This window comes from Nerophis ophidion, linkage group LG24, assembly GCF_033978795.1.
Source record: "Nerophis ophidion isolate RoL-2023_Sa linkage group LG24, RoL_Noph_v1.0, whole genome shotgun sequence".
NCBI lineage: Eukaryota > Metazoa > Chordata > Actinopteri > Syngnathiformes > Syngnathidae > Nerophis > Nerophis ophidion.
This window is the reverse complement of record NC_084634.1, coordinates 42,472,683-42,493,107: the sequence shown is the minus strand read 5'-3', so window position 1 is coordinate 42,493,107 and position 20,425 is coordinate 42,472,683. Positions and strand designations below refer to the sequence as shown.

The following is a 20,425-nucleotide window of genomic DNA, read 5'->3' as shown; positions in this document are numbered from 1 at the left end:
AAATCTCTCACTGATGGAAGGAGCTTTTGGCTCAAAATCTCACGATACATGGCCCCATTCATTCTATCCTTGGTCCGGTACCGTTGGGGACCACTGTCTTAGAAGATTTCATCAGCTCATGCTTATAGACTAATATGACCAAGCTAAGACTGGATCTGACCAATCTAAGTCTGTGATAAGGTTGTACGTTATACTGGTATTAGTATAGTACCGCGATACTAATAAATCATACTCGGTAGTATACCGCCTCTAAAAAGTATCGGATTGATACCCAGATTTGTGGTATCATCCAAAACTAATGGAAAGCATCCAAACAACAGAAGAACAAGTGGTTATTACATTTTAACAGAAGTGTAGATAGAACATGTTAAAAGAAAAAAAAGCAGATATTAACAATAAATGTACAAGAATATTAATAATCAATTTTTACAGTTTGTCCTTCAGAATGTTGACACAAAATGCGACTGCATATGTCAGCAAACTAATTAGGAGCCTTTGTTTGCTTACTTGCTATTAAAAGACAAGATGTCTAGTATGTTCACTATTTTATTCAATAAGAAACATATATTTAATGTACCTTAAGATTTTTTCTTAAATAAAACCAATAATGCAATTTATTATGGTCCCCTTTATTTAGAAAGGTATTGCTGTCAAGCTTTCCCCTGACAGTTTGTCTATGTTTTAGTTTTTTCCTCTGCATTTGTCTGTTTCCTGTGTTTAGTATTTCTTGTCTTTTAGTTCCTGTCTAGTGCTCTTAATTTGTCAGCTTCCTGTCTTGTTCCCTGAGTGCTGTGTTCCTCCTCGGTGTGTTTAGTATTTCCTGTCCTTAGTTCCTGTCTAGTGCTCTTATTTTGTCAGCTTCCTGTCTTGTTCCCTGAGTGCTGTGTTCCCCCTCAGCTGCAGCTGATTGGCATCTGGCCACACCTGTTACCAATCAGCCGGCTCCTATTTGTACCTCCTTTGACTTGTGTCAGTTTCTGCATCATTGCATTGTATTGTATTGCCTCATGTCACACTTGTGTCTTTGCTACCTGTCGTGTCTGGCATCATTTCAGCTATTACCTGTCGTGCTACATCTTGTCCTGGTCGTCGTAGCGGTAAGCTGTTTTTGTTAGCCATAGCTATTTCCAGTTTTTCTGTTTGTTATCCTCTAGCTTCCATGCTAAAGTTCCTTTTTGTTTCTTGTTAGCTTCTATGCTAAAGGCCTTTTGTTTTTTATCCGCCCACATGCGCGCTTTTGGTTTGAACCCTTTGTTTGGTTTTGTCTTAGTATTTATATTAAAATCATGTTTGCTCACTCCATACCTGCCTCCATCTCTGCATCTTGGGGTTCGTCATCAAATAACCCTGACATTGCAAAGTACCGAAAAGTATCGATATACATTTTGGTACCGGTACCAAAATATTGGTATCGGGACAACACTAGTCTATGAGCATGAACTAATGAAGCCTACTTGGCAAAACTGCTTTAATGGCCCCATTTACCATGCACACCAAATCTGATTCTTTTTGCACTTAAGTGACACAGATCTGATTTTTTTGCCAGTCTAAGCACTCCAAGGTGATTGAAATCTAATCTTTTGGCATCAGATTCAGGCCACATCGGGAGGTAGTCCGAATCCAATTGGAATCCGATCTTTTTAAATATGACTTCAGTCTAAACGGCAATGCAACCTGAGTACGACTTGTATGCAACTTTTTCGTCAGCTTTGCGCAAGCTACGTCATTCATGTGCGCGTGGAAAGACGCAGCTCGCTAGCGGAAGTGGATACTTCATCACCACATCCGGTTTCAGTGAGCTCGGTCTTTTTTTAACAGCCAAATTTTTGATGCACAAATAATAGGCTATGTGTAATATATGGATATATATTTTGATTCCGAAGACATAGCGATTGTTGAAGGACTGGAATTGACGCTGTGGCGTATTTGCTTTCATGTCACGTACGTGGCGTAAGTTGTTTTTGTAAGTGAGTTGAAAAATAAAGCCCACTAAGATCCACCCTGATGTCCGTGTCTCCTCTACTTAACAGCCATAGAAAGATTAGAACTTTCCCAAATATCTTACACTATATGACATGCACCTGGGGATAGGTTGATTGGCAACACTAAATTGGCCCGAGTGTGTGAATGTGAGTGTGAATATTGTCTGTCTATCTGTGTTGCCCCCCCGAAAGGGACAAGCGGTAGAAAATGGATGGATGGATGGATATATACAGTATATCCATTCATACATTTTATATTACTTTCATTTTGTCAGGTTTGTTACTGACAGTTTATGTTTTGGTTTTTTGTCTGTCTTTATATCCTGTCAGCGCTCTTATTTTGGTTATTTCCTGCTTTTCTCCCTGAGCGCAGTTTCCCTTCAGATGCGGCTGATTGGCACCTGGCCACACCTGTCGTCAATCAGCCAGATGCTATTTAAACCTGCTCTGTCCTCCAGTCAGTGCTGGAGTATTGTCAATGTCATTGTCGTTACCACTTGTCATTGTCGATGTCAGTGCGATAAGTGGCTCCTGTTAGTTCCTATAGCTATTTACAGTTCGCTGTCTCCTAGCTTCTTGTTTTGTATTTTCCTGTTAGCAGTTAGCATTTTTCTGTTTTGTGGTTCCTGTTTCCCGGTTTCCAGTTTTCATGTCTCCTAATTTCTAGTTTGTGTTTTACATTTATTATGAACATTAAATTATGCTTTCCTGCACTAAGCCTGCCTTCTCTGCATCTTGGGGTTCGTCACCAACACCTTGTGACACATTTATTTTCACGTTAAAAAACAAAATTTTTTAAGTTGTTGCGACTTTTATTTTATTTTGTAGAAGTAGTAGCAACTTCCTTGTTCATTTACGGAATTCAGTCAACTTCCTTTGTTTTCACTTTATCGAAGTGTCCACGCAAGTGACGTCAAAGCCATATTGGGGCCACACTGGGGTCTGTGTGCATTTATACTGGAGTCCAATAAAGATCACATTTTAACAGTCAGCTGCAAAAAAATCAGATTCAGAAAATATCTGATTAGGGCCACTTTGGCCTCCAGTGTAAAAGTAGTCTAAGACAAACCAAACACTCCAGTAGTGATCGATTGAATGCCTTCAGAATACAATTACCTGGATGAATGAGAAAATCCACAGACATAATGATTACTATGATTAACCTAGGATGTATCAATAAGTAGTGGTATTGATAACAGCGGTAAAATTTCTGATGGTTAATAATACCATGAATTGATTAACGTGGACCCCGACTTAAACAAGTTGAAAAACCTATTGGGGTGTTACTATTTAGTGGTCAATTGTACGGAATATGTACTGTACTGTGCAATCTACTAATAAAAGTATCAATCAATCAATCAATACCATTTTAAATTATGGTAAGATGATCAAAAACACGTTAATAATTGAACACTTTGATTAACTCGCGGATGGACTTGGCTAGCTTGCATGCTATACATGAATTTAGGACATATGAACGTCTTTCCCCATTAAGGAAAACCATATCACAAGCTAAACTTATACAAACACATTGTTGTCTGAGCAACTAATACACTACATTTTAACACAATGAACCTACAGGCTGTTCCCTCTTAGAAAAGGGAGATTATTCAATGCTCAGAAAAATATGACGTTTTGGGTTTATTTGCAACTTAAATAACAAAGACAAAGCTGTGTACAACAGGAAATAAACCTGCGTGACATCTCCACTTTAAGGCAAAGTGAACACTCAATTTGCCTTTATTAAATTTCATCAAACATTCTAAAACATTTGAACCAATTAAAATGCCAAAAATAAATATTTAAACACTCAAATAAAAATATGGCTCTTAAGAATCCAGAATAACATTTATATTTTCTTTTGCCAAGGAAGTATATTGTCTATCAATTTATTACAGTCTTTATTAAATAAAACTTGGTTAAACGATTTCAGTGTGTATATAAATACATTATGAGCACATTCAACAGTAATGATAATCGTGATAAGTTTGGTCACATAACAGGAATATGAATCGTTGCATCCCCCTCAAATCTGCTGTGACATTCTGTTACATACAATGTATTTAATGACAATATTAGCCTGTGGTAGTGTTGTAACGATACCAATATTTTGGTACCGGTACTAAAATTATTTCGATACTTTTCGGTACTTTTCTAAATGAAGGGGACCACAAAAAAATTGCATTATTGGCTTTATTTTATTTAAAAAAATCTTAGGGTACATTAAACATATGTTTGTTATTGCAGTCCTTAAATAAAATAGTGAATATACTATACAACTTGTCTTTTAGTAGTAAGTAAACAAACAAAGGCTCCTAATTAGTCTGCTGACGTATGCAGTAACATATTGTGTCATTTTCCATTTTATTATATTGTCAACATTATTATTGGCCTACTGAAACCCACTACTACCGACCACGCAGTCTGATAGTTTATACATCAATGATGAAATATTAACATTGCAACACATGCCAATACGGCCTTTTTAGTTTACTAAATTGCAATTTTAAGTTCCCCGCGAAGTGTCGTGTTGAAAACGTCGCGGAATGATGACTCGTATGATGACGCGTGCGCTTGACGTCTCGGGTTGTAGCGGACATTATTTTCCAGCCCGATCCAAGCTTTAATCACATAGTTAAACAGTATTCTGGACATATGTGTTGCTGAAACTTTTGCATTTTTTCTTCCGGTAAAGGCAAGGCTTTTTTATTAGCGACCAAAAGTTGCAAACTTTATCGTAGATGGTCTCTACTAAATCCTTTCAGCAAAAATATGGCAATATCGCAAAATGATCAAGTATGACACATAGAATGGACCTGCTATCCCCGTTTAAATAAGAAAATCTAATTTCAGTAGGCCTTTAAGGACATGTGGTAAAAAATTGTTAATCTACTTGTTCATTTACTGTTAATATCTGCTTACTTTCTCTTTTAACATGTTCTATCTATACTTCTGTTAAAATGTAATAATCACTTATTCTTCTGTTGTTTGATAATTTACTTTAGTTTTAGATGATACCACAAATTTAGGTATCAATCCGATACCAAGTCGTTACAGGATCATACATTGGTCATATTTAAAGTCCTCATGTGTCCAGGGACAAATTTCCTGAGTTTGTAAACATACTATAAATTTAAAAAAAAGGAAAGAAGATGGTGTGATGCCTAAAAATATCGACGTCATCATAGTAGTATCGACTGAATACGCTCCTGTACTTGGCATCATTACAGTGGACGTTAGGTGTAGATCACCACTGGCGTTTGTTTACATGTTGATGCAGGTGAGCTACAGTGTGTAGTGAAGCATGTTTAGCTATTCCTCGTCCTGCAGGGATGTTACTTGTAAGAAACATACTTTATTTGTCGCCATGGAGGCGAGGATTAGTGATTTATACCCTTTAAAATAGTTTTTAATCATATTTGTTTTGATATTGTTTTTTTCTGTTTTTTTGTATATTGGTTTTATATTTATTTATTTTGTGTTTTTATTCAGTCATTGGTGGAGCATAATATTGTTGTTGTTTTTTTTTAATATTGTTTTTAACATGGCTGTGCAGCACTTTGGAAACGTTATTGTTGTTTAAATGTGCTATATAAATAAAGTGGATTGGATTGGATTGGATTTAGAAGTAGCTAAAACACTGTCGACGGCAGATGGATGTTAGCCACTAGCTAGCTAGCCATGTCTTAAAGCACCTCTTCCGGTGGGCGTTTCAGTGTTATAACTTCTCCTTTATTGTTAGTTTTTAAGCCTAAATGCATCCGTTCTCCCTTTTCTGTCTACACACTGTGTCTGCTTGTAAGTACTCCGTGATTGTGTGCTGCCGAACATGCTCCTCTGCTCGTAAAACCAGCAATGACACGACGTGACGACGACGAGCGGGTGGTGGACCGGTACTTTTCAGAGGCGGTATAGTACCGAATATGATTCATTAGTATCTCGGTACTATAGTTATACCGGTATACCGTACAACCCTAGCCTGTAGCCTCACAAGTTTGAAGTTGACGGATGCTTTGAAGAGGTGCTGCCTCATTGAAATTAGCACTTTAATTTACACAAAAATCAATAGCACGCTGGTGTTTGAAGTGCAATCAATACTCCCCTTGTTTGACATTCAGCACCATTTGTCTGATTTTATGCCATTGTTTATAGGTTATTACAGCATAGAGAATAGCTAAAGGGGCTTTAAAATGCAAGCGGTCTAAAACTGTTCACCTCAGAATGTTTCATTGAAACAATGTGTGTCAGGAATGAAAATGAAGTGATGAATGAAGTGTGCTCGGTAATGTGAAAGACAATGGATGACGGAGGAAGGAATTCCCCAATAATAAGACGTTTTGCTTCATTAAAAATTCCATTGACATGTGACTCGTCAGCGTCACGTGGCTACAGCTCTTACCTGCATTGAACACTGGGTCCCTCTGCTTGCTGTAAAGTAAACGAGCAAACTGTCAATCAGCACGTCGCACCTGCACATTTTCAACATGGACATTTTTTGTTTTGATTTGGCTGACCTTCATTTAAAAAAAAAAAAAAAGAGCTCGCTCATTTGCTACTGACATTTGTTACCTGTCACTTCTTTTGCCGCTGGAATTACTTCCCGTGGACCCCGCGCGAGTTCTGTTGCCCTTGGAGTCACCCGAATCTTTCCGTGTGAGAGAACCCACGTGTTCGTTGGAGTTGGCTCTCCTCACCGTGCTGAGGGGACACAGCAGACAGACAGTGAGGGGTTAGGTGTCAAACTCAAGGCCCGGGGGCCAGACATGGCCCACGACATCTTTTTATCTGGCCTGCAAACACCTGGAAATGATGTGTCAAGAAAGTACTTCAAATTTTCTCAATAAATGTAATGGATTTTTTTCATTTTCATCCATCCATTTTCTACCGCTTGACCCTTTTAGGGCCGTAGGGGGTGCTGGAGCCTATCTCAGCTGCATTCTGGCAGAAGGCGGCGTACACCCTGGACAAATTTTGACAGAAAAAATATATGTATTGCTTGAAATTGCATAGCTTTGAAACTTTAATAGTATCCGATATTGCAACAAATGTTACAGTATATTATTTATTATATATCTGGCCTGCAAAACACCTGAAAATGATATGTGTCAAGAAAGTACTTAAAATTTTCTCACTAAATGTAATGGGTTTTTTTCATTTTGAAAGAAAAAACATATGTATTGCTTGAAATTGCATACCTTTTCAACTTTAACAGTATCCGATATTGCAACAAATGTTACAATAGATTATCTATCTGGCCTGCAAACACCTGAAAATGATATGTGTCAAGAAAGTACTAAAAATGTTCTCACTAAATGTAATGTTTTTTTTTTTTTCTTTTTGACAGAAAAAATATATGTATTGCTTGAAATTGCATACCTGTTCAACTTTAATAATATCCGATATTTTAACAAATGTTACAATATATTATCTATCTGGCCTGCAAACACCTGGAAATGATATGTGTCAAGTAGTACTTAAAATGTCCTCAATAAATGTAGAGGATTTGTTTCATTTTGACAGAAAAAAAATATATATTGCTTGAAATTCCATTACCTTTTCAACTTTAATAGTATCCGATATCGCAACAAATGTTACAGTATATTATATATCTGGCCTGCAAACACCTGGAAATGATATGTGTCAGGAAAGTATTTAAAATTTTCTCACTAAATATAATGGATTTTTAAAATTTTGACAGAAAAAATATATGTATTGCTTGAAATTGCATAACTTTTCAACTTTAATAATATCCGATTTTGCAAAAAATGGTACAATATATTATCCATCTGTCCTGCGACCACTTGAAAATGATATGTGTCAAGAAAGTACTTAAAATTTTCTCAATAAATGTAATGGATTTGTTTAATTTTGACAGAAAAAATATATGTATTGCTTGAAATTCCATACCTTTTAAACTTTAATAGTAACCGATATCGCAACAAATGTTACAGTATATTATATATCTGGCCTGCAAACACCTGAAAATGGTATGTGTCAAGAAAGTACTTAAAATTTTCTCACTAAATGTAATGAGTTTTTTTCATTTTTACAGAAAAATATGTATTGTTTGAAATTGCATACCTTTTCAACTTTAATAGTACCCGATATTGCAACAAATGTTACAATATATTATCTATCTGGCCTGCAAACACCTGGAAATTATATGTGTCAGGAAAGTATTAAAAAATGTCTCACTAAATGTAATGGATTTTAAAAATTTTGACAGAAAAAATATATGTATTGCTTGAAATTGCATAACTTTTAAACTTTAATAAAATCCGATATTGCAACAAATGGTACAGTATCTTATCTATATGTCCTGTGACCACTTGAAAATGATATGTGTCAAGAAAGTACTTAAAATGTTCTCACTAAATGTAATGGAATTGTTTAATTTTGACAGAAAAAATATATGTATTGCTTAAAATTCCATACCTTTTAAACTTTAATAGTATCCGATATCGCAACAAATGTTACAGTATATTATATACCTGGCCTGCAAACACCTGAAAATGATATGTGTCAAGAAATTACTTAAAATTGACCTTTTAAGGTCATATGTCTTAATTGGGAAGTTACATACAATGGTTCCTCAGCTCAAGAGTATTTTGAGATAAGAGCTGTCTTTGAACTAATAGTTATGCTTTTAGTTATACGCAAAACTTTAAGTTACAGGCATCCTAGTCATTAGTTGGCGGAGCAAAGGCCACTATGAAACCTGTAAGATCCACTCCAAAAAACAACTTCTCGCTTGTACCTACCGGCAGACATTTATCCATTAAAAAATGGAAAAGCTGCTGACGGGGTGTTTGATGTAGAAAACAGAAAACGATACCATAGAAGTCCAGTGTTCATTATTATTACATTAATTCATAAAACTAATACAGTTGTTGGGAGAGTTTGATTTGAAATACAAATATTTTGAGGTAAGAGCGCCGCCAAGGAAGCAATTAAACCCTTAAGTCGAGGTACTATTGTACCAATGTATTTAAAATGTACTAAATAGGGGCGGCGTGGCGAAGTTGGTAGAGTGGTTGTGCCAGCAATCTGAGGGTTACTGGTTCAATCCCCACCTTCTACCATCCTAGTCACGTCCGTTATGTCCTTGGGCAAGACACTTCACCCTTGCTCCTGATGGGACCTAGTGAGCGCCTTGCATGGCAGCTCCCGCCATCAGTGTGTAAATGTGTGTGTGAATGGGTGAATGTGGAAATACTGTCAAAGCGCTTTGGGTTCCTTAAACATGGGTAGAAAAGCGCTATACCAGTACAACCCATTTACCATAAATCACATAAAAATATGTATTATGATACAATTAAGAACAACAGTTTTAAAGTAGCAGAAAACTATTTCATCATTTGTTGCTAATGTTGGCTGTTGTGAAACATGTTTATGGTAATACATTCCCAAGCAATAAAACTTTATGATTAAAAAATTAAAAACATTTAAAGCGCTGCAAAAATTTTAACATTTTCCAGTGGAGTTATTTAAACCACATTATACAGTTTTGAATAATATATAGTACATAATGGCTCCAAAGCCAGAAAATACTACAGATGAATTACATTTGTGCCTCTTTTTGACTCCCCTTGTACCTGCTAAACCCGACCAAGTCTGAATATCAGGCCACTCTAGACTGCAGGCCTAATTAACACAATGAAAGGCCTCCATCAGCAATCCACTTGCCAGCCAGTCTAATCCACTCGAGTCAGTCTAAACAACGATTCAAATTCTAAAACGGTTAGTTGGCTGTGTTCCCTTTAGTTGTGTACATTTGTTTTGCACGTGAATGGAATTAAGAATAGATAGCGAGAAGGTGTTGTTTACGGGTTAGTCCTGAAAGAAAAATACATGTTGGCCTGCAGGTACAGTATAGTAATGATTGTGCATTTTAAATGCAATTGATTAGACAGGAAATGGAATGTATTAAAAGCATGTTATTGTCATGGATGGAGACCGGTTGCAGCTAGTAAAGTTAGATCAGGGCCAGCAGTGTAGTGACATGCTCACCTGAGCAGTGGAGACAGAATTCTGGTTGGCAGAGACAAAGGAGACAAACTGCGCATCTTATTATAAAGTAGCAAGATATACAAGGGCTATAGCAGATTTGGGGGAAAGGACTGGAATAAAAGTGAAAAACAAGTAATGCACCACTAAGAATTAAAGGCCTACTGAAATGAGATTTTCTTACTTAAACAGGGATAGCAGGTCCATTCTATGTGTCATACTTGATCATTTCGCGATATTGCCATATTTTTGCTGAAAGGATTTAGTAGAGAACATCCACGATAAAGTTCACAACTTTTGGTCGCTAATAGAAAAGCCTTGCCTTTACCGGAAGTATGTGCGCGTGACGTCACAAGTTGCAGGGCTCCACACATATTCCCATTGTTTTTAATGGGAGCCACCAGCAGTAAGAGCTATTCGGACCGAGAAAACGACAATGTCCCCATTAATTTGAGCGAGGGTGAAAGATTCGTGTTTGAGGATATTGATAGCGAAGGACTAGAAAAAAACAAAAAAGTTAAAAAAAAACAAAAACGTGTGCATTGGGACGGATTCAAATGTTTTTAGACACATTTACTAGGATAATTCTGGGAAATTCCTTATCTTTCTATTGTGTTGCTAGTGTTTTAGTGAGTTTAACAGTACCTGATAGTCAGAGGGGTGTGTCCACGGGTGTGTTGACACTAGTGTCTCAGGGAAGTCGACGGCAGCTTTATGGACGAGGCAAGCTCAGCTGATCTCCGGTAAGAAGCGACTTTTTACCACAATTTTCTCACCGAAACCTGCTGGTTGACATTCGGTCGGGATCCATCTTCGCTTGACAGCTGTGATCCATAGTAAAGTTTCACCTCCGGGAATTTTAAACAGGGAATCACCGTGTGTTTGTGTGGCTACAGGCAAAAGCTTCCCAACTCCATCTTTCTACTTTGACTTCTCCAATATTAATTGAACAAATTGCAAAAGATTCAGCAACACAGATCTCCAAAATACTGTGTAATTATGCGGTTAAAGCAGAGGACTTTTAGCTGTGTGTGTGTGCAGCGCTCATATTTCCTAACAGTCCGTGACGTCACGTGTACACGTCATCATTACGCAACGTTTTCAAGACGAAACTCCCGGTAAATTTTAAATTGTAATTTAGTAAACTAAAAAGGCCGTATTGGCATGTTTTGCAATGTTAATATTTCATCATTGATATATAAATTATCAGACTGCGTGGTGGGTAGTAGTGGGTTTCAGTCGGCCTTTAAAGTGCCCTCTTTGGGGATTATAGTAGAGATCCATCTGGATTCATGAACTTAATTCTAAACTTTTCTTCACAAAAAAAGAAATCTTTAACATCAATATTTATGGAAGATGTCCACAGAAAATCCAGCTGTCAACACTGAATATTGCATTGTTGCATTTCTTTTCACAATTTATGAACTTACATTCATATTTTATTGAAGTAGTATTCAAATATTTTTCAAAAATCTCACATACCGCTTGGCATACCTTTAAGTAACCCCAGGGGTACGCGTAACCCCATTTGAGAACCACTACTTCAAATCTTAGGCAAACGTGTTTTTAAATGGTATTCATTTTAGCATATAAGCTAGCTAGTGATTAGTTTCATTAAACTGTCAGGAGTTTATCATTAATTCTGGCAATATCAAAGATGTCAATGCAGTGTGCTGGGGTTCATCTCATTATGGAAATGTCATCCGTGGATATGAGGTGGGTTTTGTTTCCCTGTTAACATTTGCACCCAATTATGCATGAACACATGCAGAAACACACTCTTCTGTTGTATATGAGCCTTGAGAAATGTCAGTGGCTTCGGGTGACAAAGTGCTAGATGTGAGCATTTATGGTAAAAAAAAAGATCATTATCGGACATAGTGGTGTGACAGGACCTTTAAATGTCTGGGGACAAGTAGAATGTCTGCAAAATGTAAAAATACACGACCCTACAACACGGCGAAGTTCATTCCACCTGGGAATTTGATTACATTTATTTTGATTTGCGAACCTTCTGCTGGATGGCGCGCTGGTGTCCTTTCTGGATCCAGAACCAGATGGGGATGGCAGAGTGCCACCACTTTTCTTTGGTACGATGGTCCCGTTGTTCACCGAGGGTCGTAATGGCAGGGTGGCGATCATCGGCCGGGCTGGAAAAAAAATATGAGAATAAAGGAACCTTGGAACATGTCTGCTATTTTTTAAAGTACTCAGATCTCGCTCCTTTGAGACAAAAAAGGGAGCCAAACGCCTCCTTTGTCATCAAATGAGCTCATAAACAAAGAAAGGCCATTTATCATTTAGTAACACTGTTCTGTTTCAATCAACTGCAACAAATGTTCCATGCACACACAGCATGGACCATTAACACTAAAAAGGTGCATGCACACACAAATCCACGTGCCAGAAGCCAAGGCCAGAATATAGAAAAACAAAGAAAAACAGATGCAGCTTTTTCTGTGGCTATAAATATTTAATAGACAGTTTCTTGCACTGCACTCCCACCATTGTCCTAATTGCAGGGTAGGAGGGGTTGTAATTGTGCAGTGCGTTCAAGATAGTGAGGGTGTGTTTGTCTTTTAGGATTGCTGTGTTACAGGCAGCCTGCTGTCTTGCAGGAGCACTAAAGCCTTAAAAAGAAAAAAAAAATCCCTGAGTCCTGCAGCTGCTCTCAACCCAAGCAGCTGCCGCAACCTTCTTCATCTTGGAGGCCAACATCTACATCTTTATTGTCATACCACCACACTTATGGGAGGCAACGCTCACATTCAGTCGTGGTCAAAAGTTTACTTACACTTGTAAAGAACATAATGTCACACCTGTCTTGAGTTTCCAATCATTTCTACAACTCTTATTTTTTTGTGATTCATGAAGTTTGGTGGGTATTGTGGCCAAACAGCTCAATTTTTGTTTCATCTGACATCCATGGACAAAGATAAGACCTTCTGGAGGAAAGTTCTTTGGTCAGATCAAACAAAAATTGAGTTGTTTGGGCCACAATACCCAGCAATATGTTTGGAGGAGAAAAGATGAGGCCTTTAATCCCAGGACCACCATGCCTACCGTCAAGCATGGTGGTGGTAGTATTATGCTCTGGGCCTGTTTTGCTGCCAATGGAACTGATAATTTACAGATAGTAAATGGGACAATGGAAAAGGAGGATTACCTCCAAATTCTTCAGGACTACCTAAAATCATCAGCCCGTAGGTTGGGTCTTGAGCGCAGTTGGGTGTTCCAACAGACAATGACCCCATCCACATGTCAAAAGTGGTAAAGGAATAGCTAAATCAGGCCTAAATCAGTCCTGACTTAAAGGCCTACTGAAACCCACTACTACCCACCACGCAGTCTGATAGTTTATATATCAATGATGAAATATTAACATTGCAACACATGCCAATACGGCATTTTTAGTTTACTAAATTACAATTTTGAATTCCCTGGGAGTTTCGTTTTGAAAACGTCGTGTAATGATGACGTGTACGCAAAACGTCACAGGTTTTTAGGAAGTATAAGCGCTGCACACACACACAGCTAAAAGTCGTCTGCTTTAACGGCATAATTACACAGTAGTTTGGAAATCTGTGTTGCTGAATCTTTTGCAATTTGTTCAATTAATATTGAAGAAGTCACAGTAGAAAGATGGAGTTGGGAAGTTTTAGTTTTTAGCCACACAGACACACGGTGATTCCTTTCCCGGAAGTGAAACTTTACTATGGATCAGAGCGCGGTCAAGCAAACATGAATCACAACGGAATGTCAACCAGCAGGTTTCGGCGAGAAAATTGTGGTAAAAAGTCGCTTCTTACCGAAGAAAAGCTGAGCTTGTGCCGTCCATAGCTAGAGTCGACTCCCCTGAGACACTGGCGTTAAGACACCCGTTGACGTACACCTCCGACTATCAGGTAATATTAAAATCAGTAAAACACTAGCAACACAATAAAAAGATAATGGATTTCCCAGAATTATCCTAGTAAATGTGTCTAAAAACATCGGAATCCGTCCCAATGCAATCGCATTTTTTTATTTTTTACTTATTTCTTTTTATTGAAATGTTTTTTCTAGTCCGTCGCTATCAATATCCTCAAACACTAATCATTCATCCTCACTGGGGAAATTGTTGTTTTCTCGGTCCGAATAGCACTTTTTGTTGGACGCTCCCATTAAAAACAATGTGAATATGTGAGGAGCCCTCACACGTGCGACGTCATTGTCTGCGACTTCCGGTGGAGGCAGGGCTTTTCTCTTAGCACGGAAAGTTGAGAACTTTATCGTGGATGTTCTCTACTAAATCCTTTCAGCAAAAATATGGCAATATCGCGAAATGATCAAGTACGACACATAGAATGGACCTGCTATCCCCGTTTGAATAAGAAAATCTCATTTCAGTTGGCCTTTAAACGTGTGGACAATGCTGAAGAAACAAGTCCATGTCAGAAAACCAACAAATACAGCTGAACTCTACCAATTTTGTCAAGCGGAGTAGTCAAAAATTAAACCAGAAAATTGCCAAAAGCTTTTGGATGGCTAACAAAAGCGCCTTCCTGCAGTGAAACTTGCCAAGGGACATGGAACCAAATATTAACATTGCTGTTTGTATACTTTTGACCCAGCAGATTTGGTCACATTTTCAGTAGACCCATAATCCATCCATCCATTTTCTACCGCTTGTCCCTTTGGTGGTCGCGGGGGGCGCTGGAGCCTATCGCAGCTACAATCGGGCGGAAGGCGGGGTACACCCAGGACAAGTCACCATCTCGTCGCAGGGCCATAGACCCATAGTAAATTCCAAAAATAACCTAACCTCATGAATGTGACAAACAAGTATGTGCTCAAATCACTCTATCACAAAAAAATAAGAGTTGTAGAAAGGATTGGAAACTTAAGACAACTGTATGTAAACTTTTGACCACGACTGTAGATGAGCTCGGTAACATTGATAGCCTATCAATTATGTGCAGTAGGATGCTGAGATAGGCTCCACTGCCCCCCGTGACCCCGAAGGGAATAAGCGGTAAAAAGTGGATGGATGGATGAATGAATGGATGGATGCATGGATGGATGGATGAATGATTGATTGATCGATCTTATGTTGGATGATATCTGTCCAGCTATTTAATTCCATACAGTAAGTATAGAATTTATAATTCAGATGGGTGAAAAGTGAATGGAGTGAGTTTAGTAATCCTGTATCCTCTCCACTTTGGCATCTTCAGAGTCGAGTCACATGACACAGACGATATACATGACATGGATTTGGCCGCGACCCCGTAAGGGAGAAGCGGTAGCAAACGGATGGATGGGATGGCTATTGCAGCCTCTTGCGGAAACAATATACAGTATACGGTGCGACAATATTATTTGGTATATAAATAATAATACAGCCATTTCATAAGAGGTTACAGAGGGTCTTAATTTGGATGTTAAGCTATGCAGTAACATACTGCATCATTTCTGATTTTACTATTTTCTCAAAACTATTATTAATCTATTTGCCAATTTACTCTTGGTATCTGGTTATTTTCTGTTGGAACATGTTTCAACCTAAACTTCTGTTAAAATGTAATGAACATTTATTCTGTTGTTTGACATTTTACATTAGTTTTGGGTAATTTGACACATTTGGGTATCGATTTAATACGAAGTAGTTACAGGGGCAGTATTGGTCCTACCAAAGCAGCCCTTTGAGACACTAGTGATTTAGGGCTATATAAGTAAACATTGATTGATTGATACTTAAAATGTTCAAGATCAGTGAATTATTATTTTTTTAAACACATTTAAATCCTTAGCTTTTTGCCCTTAAATTTCTCCTGTGTCCAGGCAAGGACCTCTATCTGAGCTTGAAAAACAATAACAAAAATGACAAAATATGTTTTGATGAGACAAAATATCAATCTAACCATATACTTCTACTATACTTTGCATTGTTAATGTCAATATTTCTATCAATCCACCTAAATTTGTTTACATTCAAGACGTCTAGCTTAGCATATCCTCCGACGATATGTAGTGCAGAATGTTTAACTATTCCTCATCCTCCAGTGATAGTAATAATTGTAAGAAACATAGTTTATTTGCCGTCACGGAAGCAAGGATTGCTGACTTAGAGATGGTTTTGCACTGTGAAGGGACACAGCGAGAAAGTGACATTAACATGCATAAGTCGTGAGTTCAACCCCCGGCCGAGTCATACCGAATGGGACCGATTACTTCCTTGCTTGGTACTCAGCATCAAGGGGTTGGAATTGGGGGTCAAATCACCAAAATGATTTCCGAGCACGGCCACCGCTGCTGCTCACTGCTCCCCTTACCTCCCATGGGGTGGAACAAGGGCAATGGATCAAATGCAGAGAGTAATTTTACCACACATAGTGTGTGTGTGCCTATCAGTGTTACTTTAACTTTAACTTAAATGAACACGATATAGTCATAGCATTAAAAGCTCTATCTGCAAAATCAAAATAATTTATATCGCCTATATCGCGCAACCCTAAATGGAAGTAATTTAGAGTTTTTGTGTCTTTAATATTAAAGTAATTACACATTGAAGTAATTACACTGGGTACGGTACGGTGGAAGAGGGGTTAGTGCGTTTGCCACACAATAAGAAAATTCTAGGTTCGATCCTGCGCTCGGGATCTTTCTGTGTGGAGTTTGCATGTTCTCCCCGTGACTGCGTGGGTTTCCTCCGGGTACTCCGGCTTCCTCCCACCTCCAAAGACATGCACCTGGGGATAGGTTGATTGGCAACACTAAATTGGCCCTGGGCGGCAGCCGAAGGCAGGGCACTTGGCGGTCCGATCCTCGGCTACAGAAGCTAGCTCTTGGGACGTGGAACGTCACCTCACTGGGGGGGAAGGAGCCTGAGCTAGTGCGCGAGGTAGAGAAGTTCCGGCTGGATATAGTCGGACTCACCTCGACGCACAGCAAGGGCTCTGGAACCAGTTTTCTCGAGAGGGACTGGACCCTCTTCCACTCTGGCGTTGCCGGCAGTGAGAGGCGACGGGCTGGGGTGGCAATTCTGGTTGCCCCCCGGCTCAAAGCCTGTACGTTTGAGTTCAACCCAGTGGACGAGAGGGTAGCTTCCCTCCGCCTTCGGGTGGGGGGACGGGTCCTGACTGTTGTTTGTGCTTACGCACCAAACAGCAGTTCAGAATACCCACCCTTTTTGGGAACACTCGAGGGAGTACTGGAAAGTGCTCCTCCGGGTGATTCCCTTGTCCTACTGGGAGACTTCAACGCTCATGTTGGCAACGACAGTGAAACCTGGAGAGGCGTGATTGGGAAGAATGGTCGCCCGGATCTAAACCCGAGTGGTGTTTTGTTATTGGACTTTTGTGCTCGTCACAGTTTGTCGATAACAAACACCATGTTCAAACATAAGGGTGTCCATATGTGCACTTGGCACCAGGACACCCTAGGCCGCAGTTCCATGATCGACTTTGTAGTTGTGTCATCGGATTTGCGGCCTTATGTTTTGGACACTCGGGTGAAGAGAGGGGCGGAGCTTTCTACCGATCACCACCTGGTGGTGAGTTGGCTGCGATGGTGGGGGAGGATGCCGGACAGACCTGGCAGGCCCAAGCGCATTGTGAGGGTCTGCTGGGAACGTCTGGCAGAGTCTCCTGTCAGAGAGAGTTTCAATTCACACCTCCGGGAGAACTTTGAACATGTCACGAGGGAGGTGCGGGACATTGAGTCCGAGTGGACCATGTTCCGAACCTCTATTGTCGAGGCGGCTGATTGGAGCTGTGGCCGCAAGGTTGTTGGTGCCTGTCGTGGCGGTAATCCCAGAACCCGTTGGTGGACACCAGCAGTGAGGGATGCCGTCAAGCTGAAGAAGGAGTCCTATCGGGTTCTTTTGGCTCATAGGACTCCGGAGGCAGTGGACGGGTACCGACGGGCCAAGCGGTGTGCAGCTTTAGCGGTCGCGGAGGCAAAAACTCGGACATGGGAAGAGTTCGGGGAAGCCATGGAAAACGACTTCCGGACGGCTTCGAAGCGATTCTGGACCACCATACGGCGCCTCAGGAAGGGGAAGCAGTGCACTATCAACACCGTGTATGGTGCGGATGGTGTTCTGCTGACTTCGACTGCGGATGTTGTGGATCGGTGGAGGGAATACTTCGAAGACCTCCTCAATCCCACCAACACGTCTTTCTTTGAGGAAGCGGTGCCTGGGGAATCTGTAGTGGACTCTCCTATTTCTGGGGCTGAGGTCGCTGAGGTAGTTAAAAAGCTCCTCGGCGCCAAGGCCCCGGGGGTGGATGAGATCCGCCCGGAGTTCCTTAAGGCTCTGGATGCTGTGGGGCTGTCTTGGTTGACAAGACTCTGCAGCATCGCGTGGACATCGGGGGCGGTACCTCTGGATTGGCAGACCGGGGTGGTGGTCCCTCTCTTTAAGAAGGGGGACCGGAGGGTGTGTTCCAACTATCGTGGGATCACACTCCTCAGCCTTCCCGGTAAGGTTTATTCAGGTGTACTGGAGAGGAGGCTTCGCCGGATAGTCGAACCTCGGATTCAGGAGGAACAGTGTGGTTTTCGTCCTGGTCGTGGAACTGTGGACCAGCTCTATACTCTCGGCAGGGTTCTTGAGGGTGCATGGGAGTTTGCCCAACCAGTCTACATGTGCTTTGTGGACTTGGAGAAGGCATTCGACCGTGTCCCTCGGGAAGTCCTGTGGGGAGTGCTCAGAGAGTATGGGGTATCGGAATGTCTTATTGTGGCAGTCCGCTCCCTGTATGATCAGTGTCAGAGCTTGGTCCGCATTGCTGGCAGTAAGTCGGACACGTTTCCAGTGAAGGTTGGACTCCGCCAAGGCTGTCCTTTGTCACCGATTCTGTTCATAACTTTTATGGACAGAATTTCTAGGCGCAGTCAAGGCGTTGAGGGGTTCCGGTTTGGTGGCCACGGGATTAGGTCTCTGCTTTTTGCAGATGATGTAGTCCTGATGGCTTCATCTGGCCGGGATCTTCAGCTCTCACTGGATCGGTTCGCAGCCGAGTGTGAAGCGACCGGAATGAGAATCAGCACCTCCAAGTCCGAGTCCATGGTTCCCGCCCGGAAAAGGGTGGAGTGCCATCTCCGGGTTGGGGAGGAGACCCTGCCCCAAGTGGAGGAGTTCAAGTACCTAGGAGTCTTGTTCACGAGTGGGGGAAGAGTGGATCGTGAGATCGACAGGCGGATCGGTGCGGCGTCTTCAGTAATGCGGACGTTGTATCGATCCGTTGTGGTGAAGAAGGAGCTGAGCCGGAAGGCAAAGCTCTCAATTTACCGGTCGATCTACGTTCCCATCCTCACCTATGGTCATGAGCTTTGGGTCATGACCGAAAGGATAAGATCACGGGTACAAGCGGCCGAAATGAGTTTCCTCCGCCGGGTGGCGGGGCTCTCCCTTAGAGATAGGGTGAGAAGCTCTGCCATCCGGGAGGAGCTCAACGTAAAGCCGCTGCTCCTCCACATTGAGAGGAGCCAGATGAGGTGGTTCAGGCATCTGGTCAGGATGCCACCCGAACGCCTCCCTAGGGAGGTGTTTAGGGCACGTCCAGCTGGTAGGAGGCCACGGGGAAGACCCAGGACACGTTGGAAAGACTATGTCTCCCGGCTGGCCTGGGAACGCCTCGGGATCCCCCGGGAAGAGCTAGACGAAGTGGCTGGAGATAGGGAAGTCTGGGCTTCCCTGCTTAGGCTGCTGCCCCCGCGACCCGACCTCGGATAAGCGGAAGATGATGGATGGATGGATGGATGGAAATTGGCCCTAGTGTGTGAATGTGAGTGTGAATGTTGTCTGTCTATCTGTGTTGGCCCTGTGATGAGGTGGCGACTTGTACGGGGTGTACCCCGCCCACCACCCGATTGTAGCTGAGATAGGCATCAGCGCCCCCCGCGACTCCAAAAGGGAATAAGCGGTAGAAAATGGATGGATGGATGCATGGATGGTGTGAATGTAAGTCTGGATGTTGTCTGTCTATCTGTGTTGGCCCTGTGATGAGGTGGCGACTTGTACGGGGTGTACCCCGCCCACCACCCGATTGTAGCTGAGATAGGCATCAGCGCCCCCCGCGACTCCAAAAGGGAATAAGCGGTAGAAAATGGATGGATGGATGCATGGATGGTGTGAATGTAAGTCTGGATGTTGTCTGTCTATCTGTGTTGGCCCTGTGATGAGGTGGCGACTTGTACGAGGTGTACCCCGCTTACCGCCCGAATGCAGCTGAGATAGGTCCCCCCCCCACCACCACCACCACCCTAAAAGGGACAAGCGGTAGAAAATGGATGGATGGATGGTATTTATATTCATTATATGGCTGACAGAAATGTATCGTACATTTGGCTGAAATGACGGATTATGATATATTGGTTCATTGTGGGGGTGAAAAAATAACACAACTTTGTGATATCAAAAGTCAGTGTGTATCAAAAAAAAGACAAAT

General features: G+C 41.2%; 2 protein-coding genes across 3 annotated transcripts in view; both read right to left on the bottom strand.

The window, feature by feature from the left end:
- Positions 1-20,425, bottom strand: part of LOC133542215 (protein Daple-like) — a 301,998-nt gene that overhangs the window by 110,470 nt on the left and 171,103 nt on the right. The gene's annotated exons all lie outside the window — the stretch shown is intronic.
- On the bottom strand, positions 6,133-12,135 carry LOC133542343 (echinoderm microtubule-associated protein-like 1). Of its 2 annotated transcripts, XM_061886385.1 has the most exons (4): positions 12,001-12,135; positions 9,993-10,040; positions 6,552-6,680; positions 6,133-6,410 (listed from the first exon to the last, which is right to left on the bottom strand). In XM_061886385.1, the coding sequence occupies exons 1-4, from the start codon at positions 12,129-12,131 to the stop codon at positions 6,227-6,229; spliced, it is 492 nt and encodes a 163-aa protein (XP_061742369.1). In that variant the 5' UTR covers positions 12,132-12,135; the 3' UTR covers positions 6,133-6,226. The 2 variants fall into 2 exon arrangements, with proteins under 2 accessions (XP_061742369.1, XP_061742370.1); XM_061886386.1 differs by lacking the exon at positions 9,993-10,040.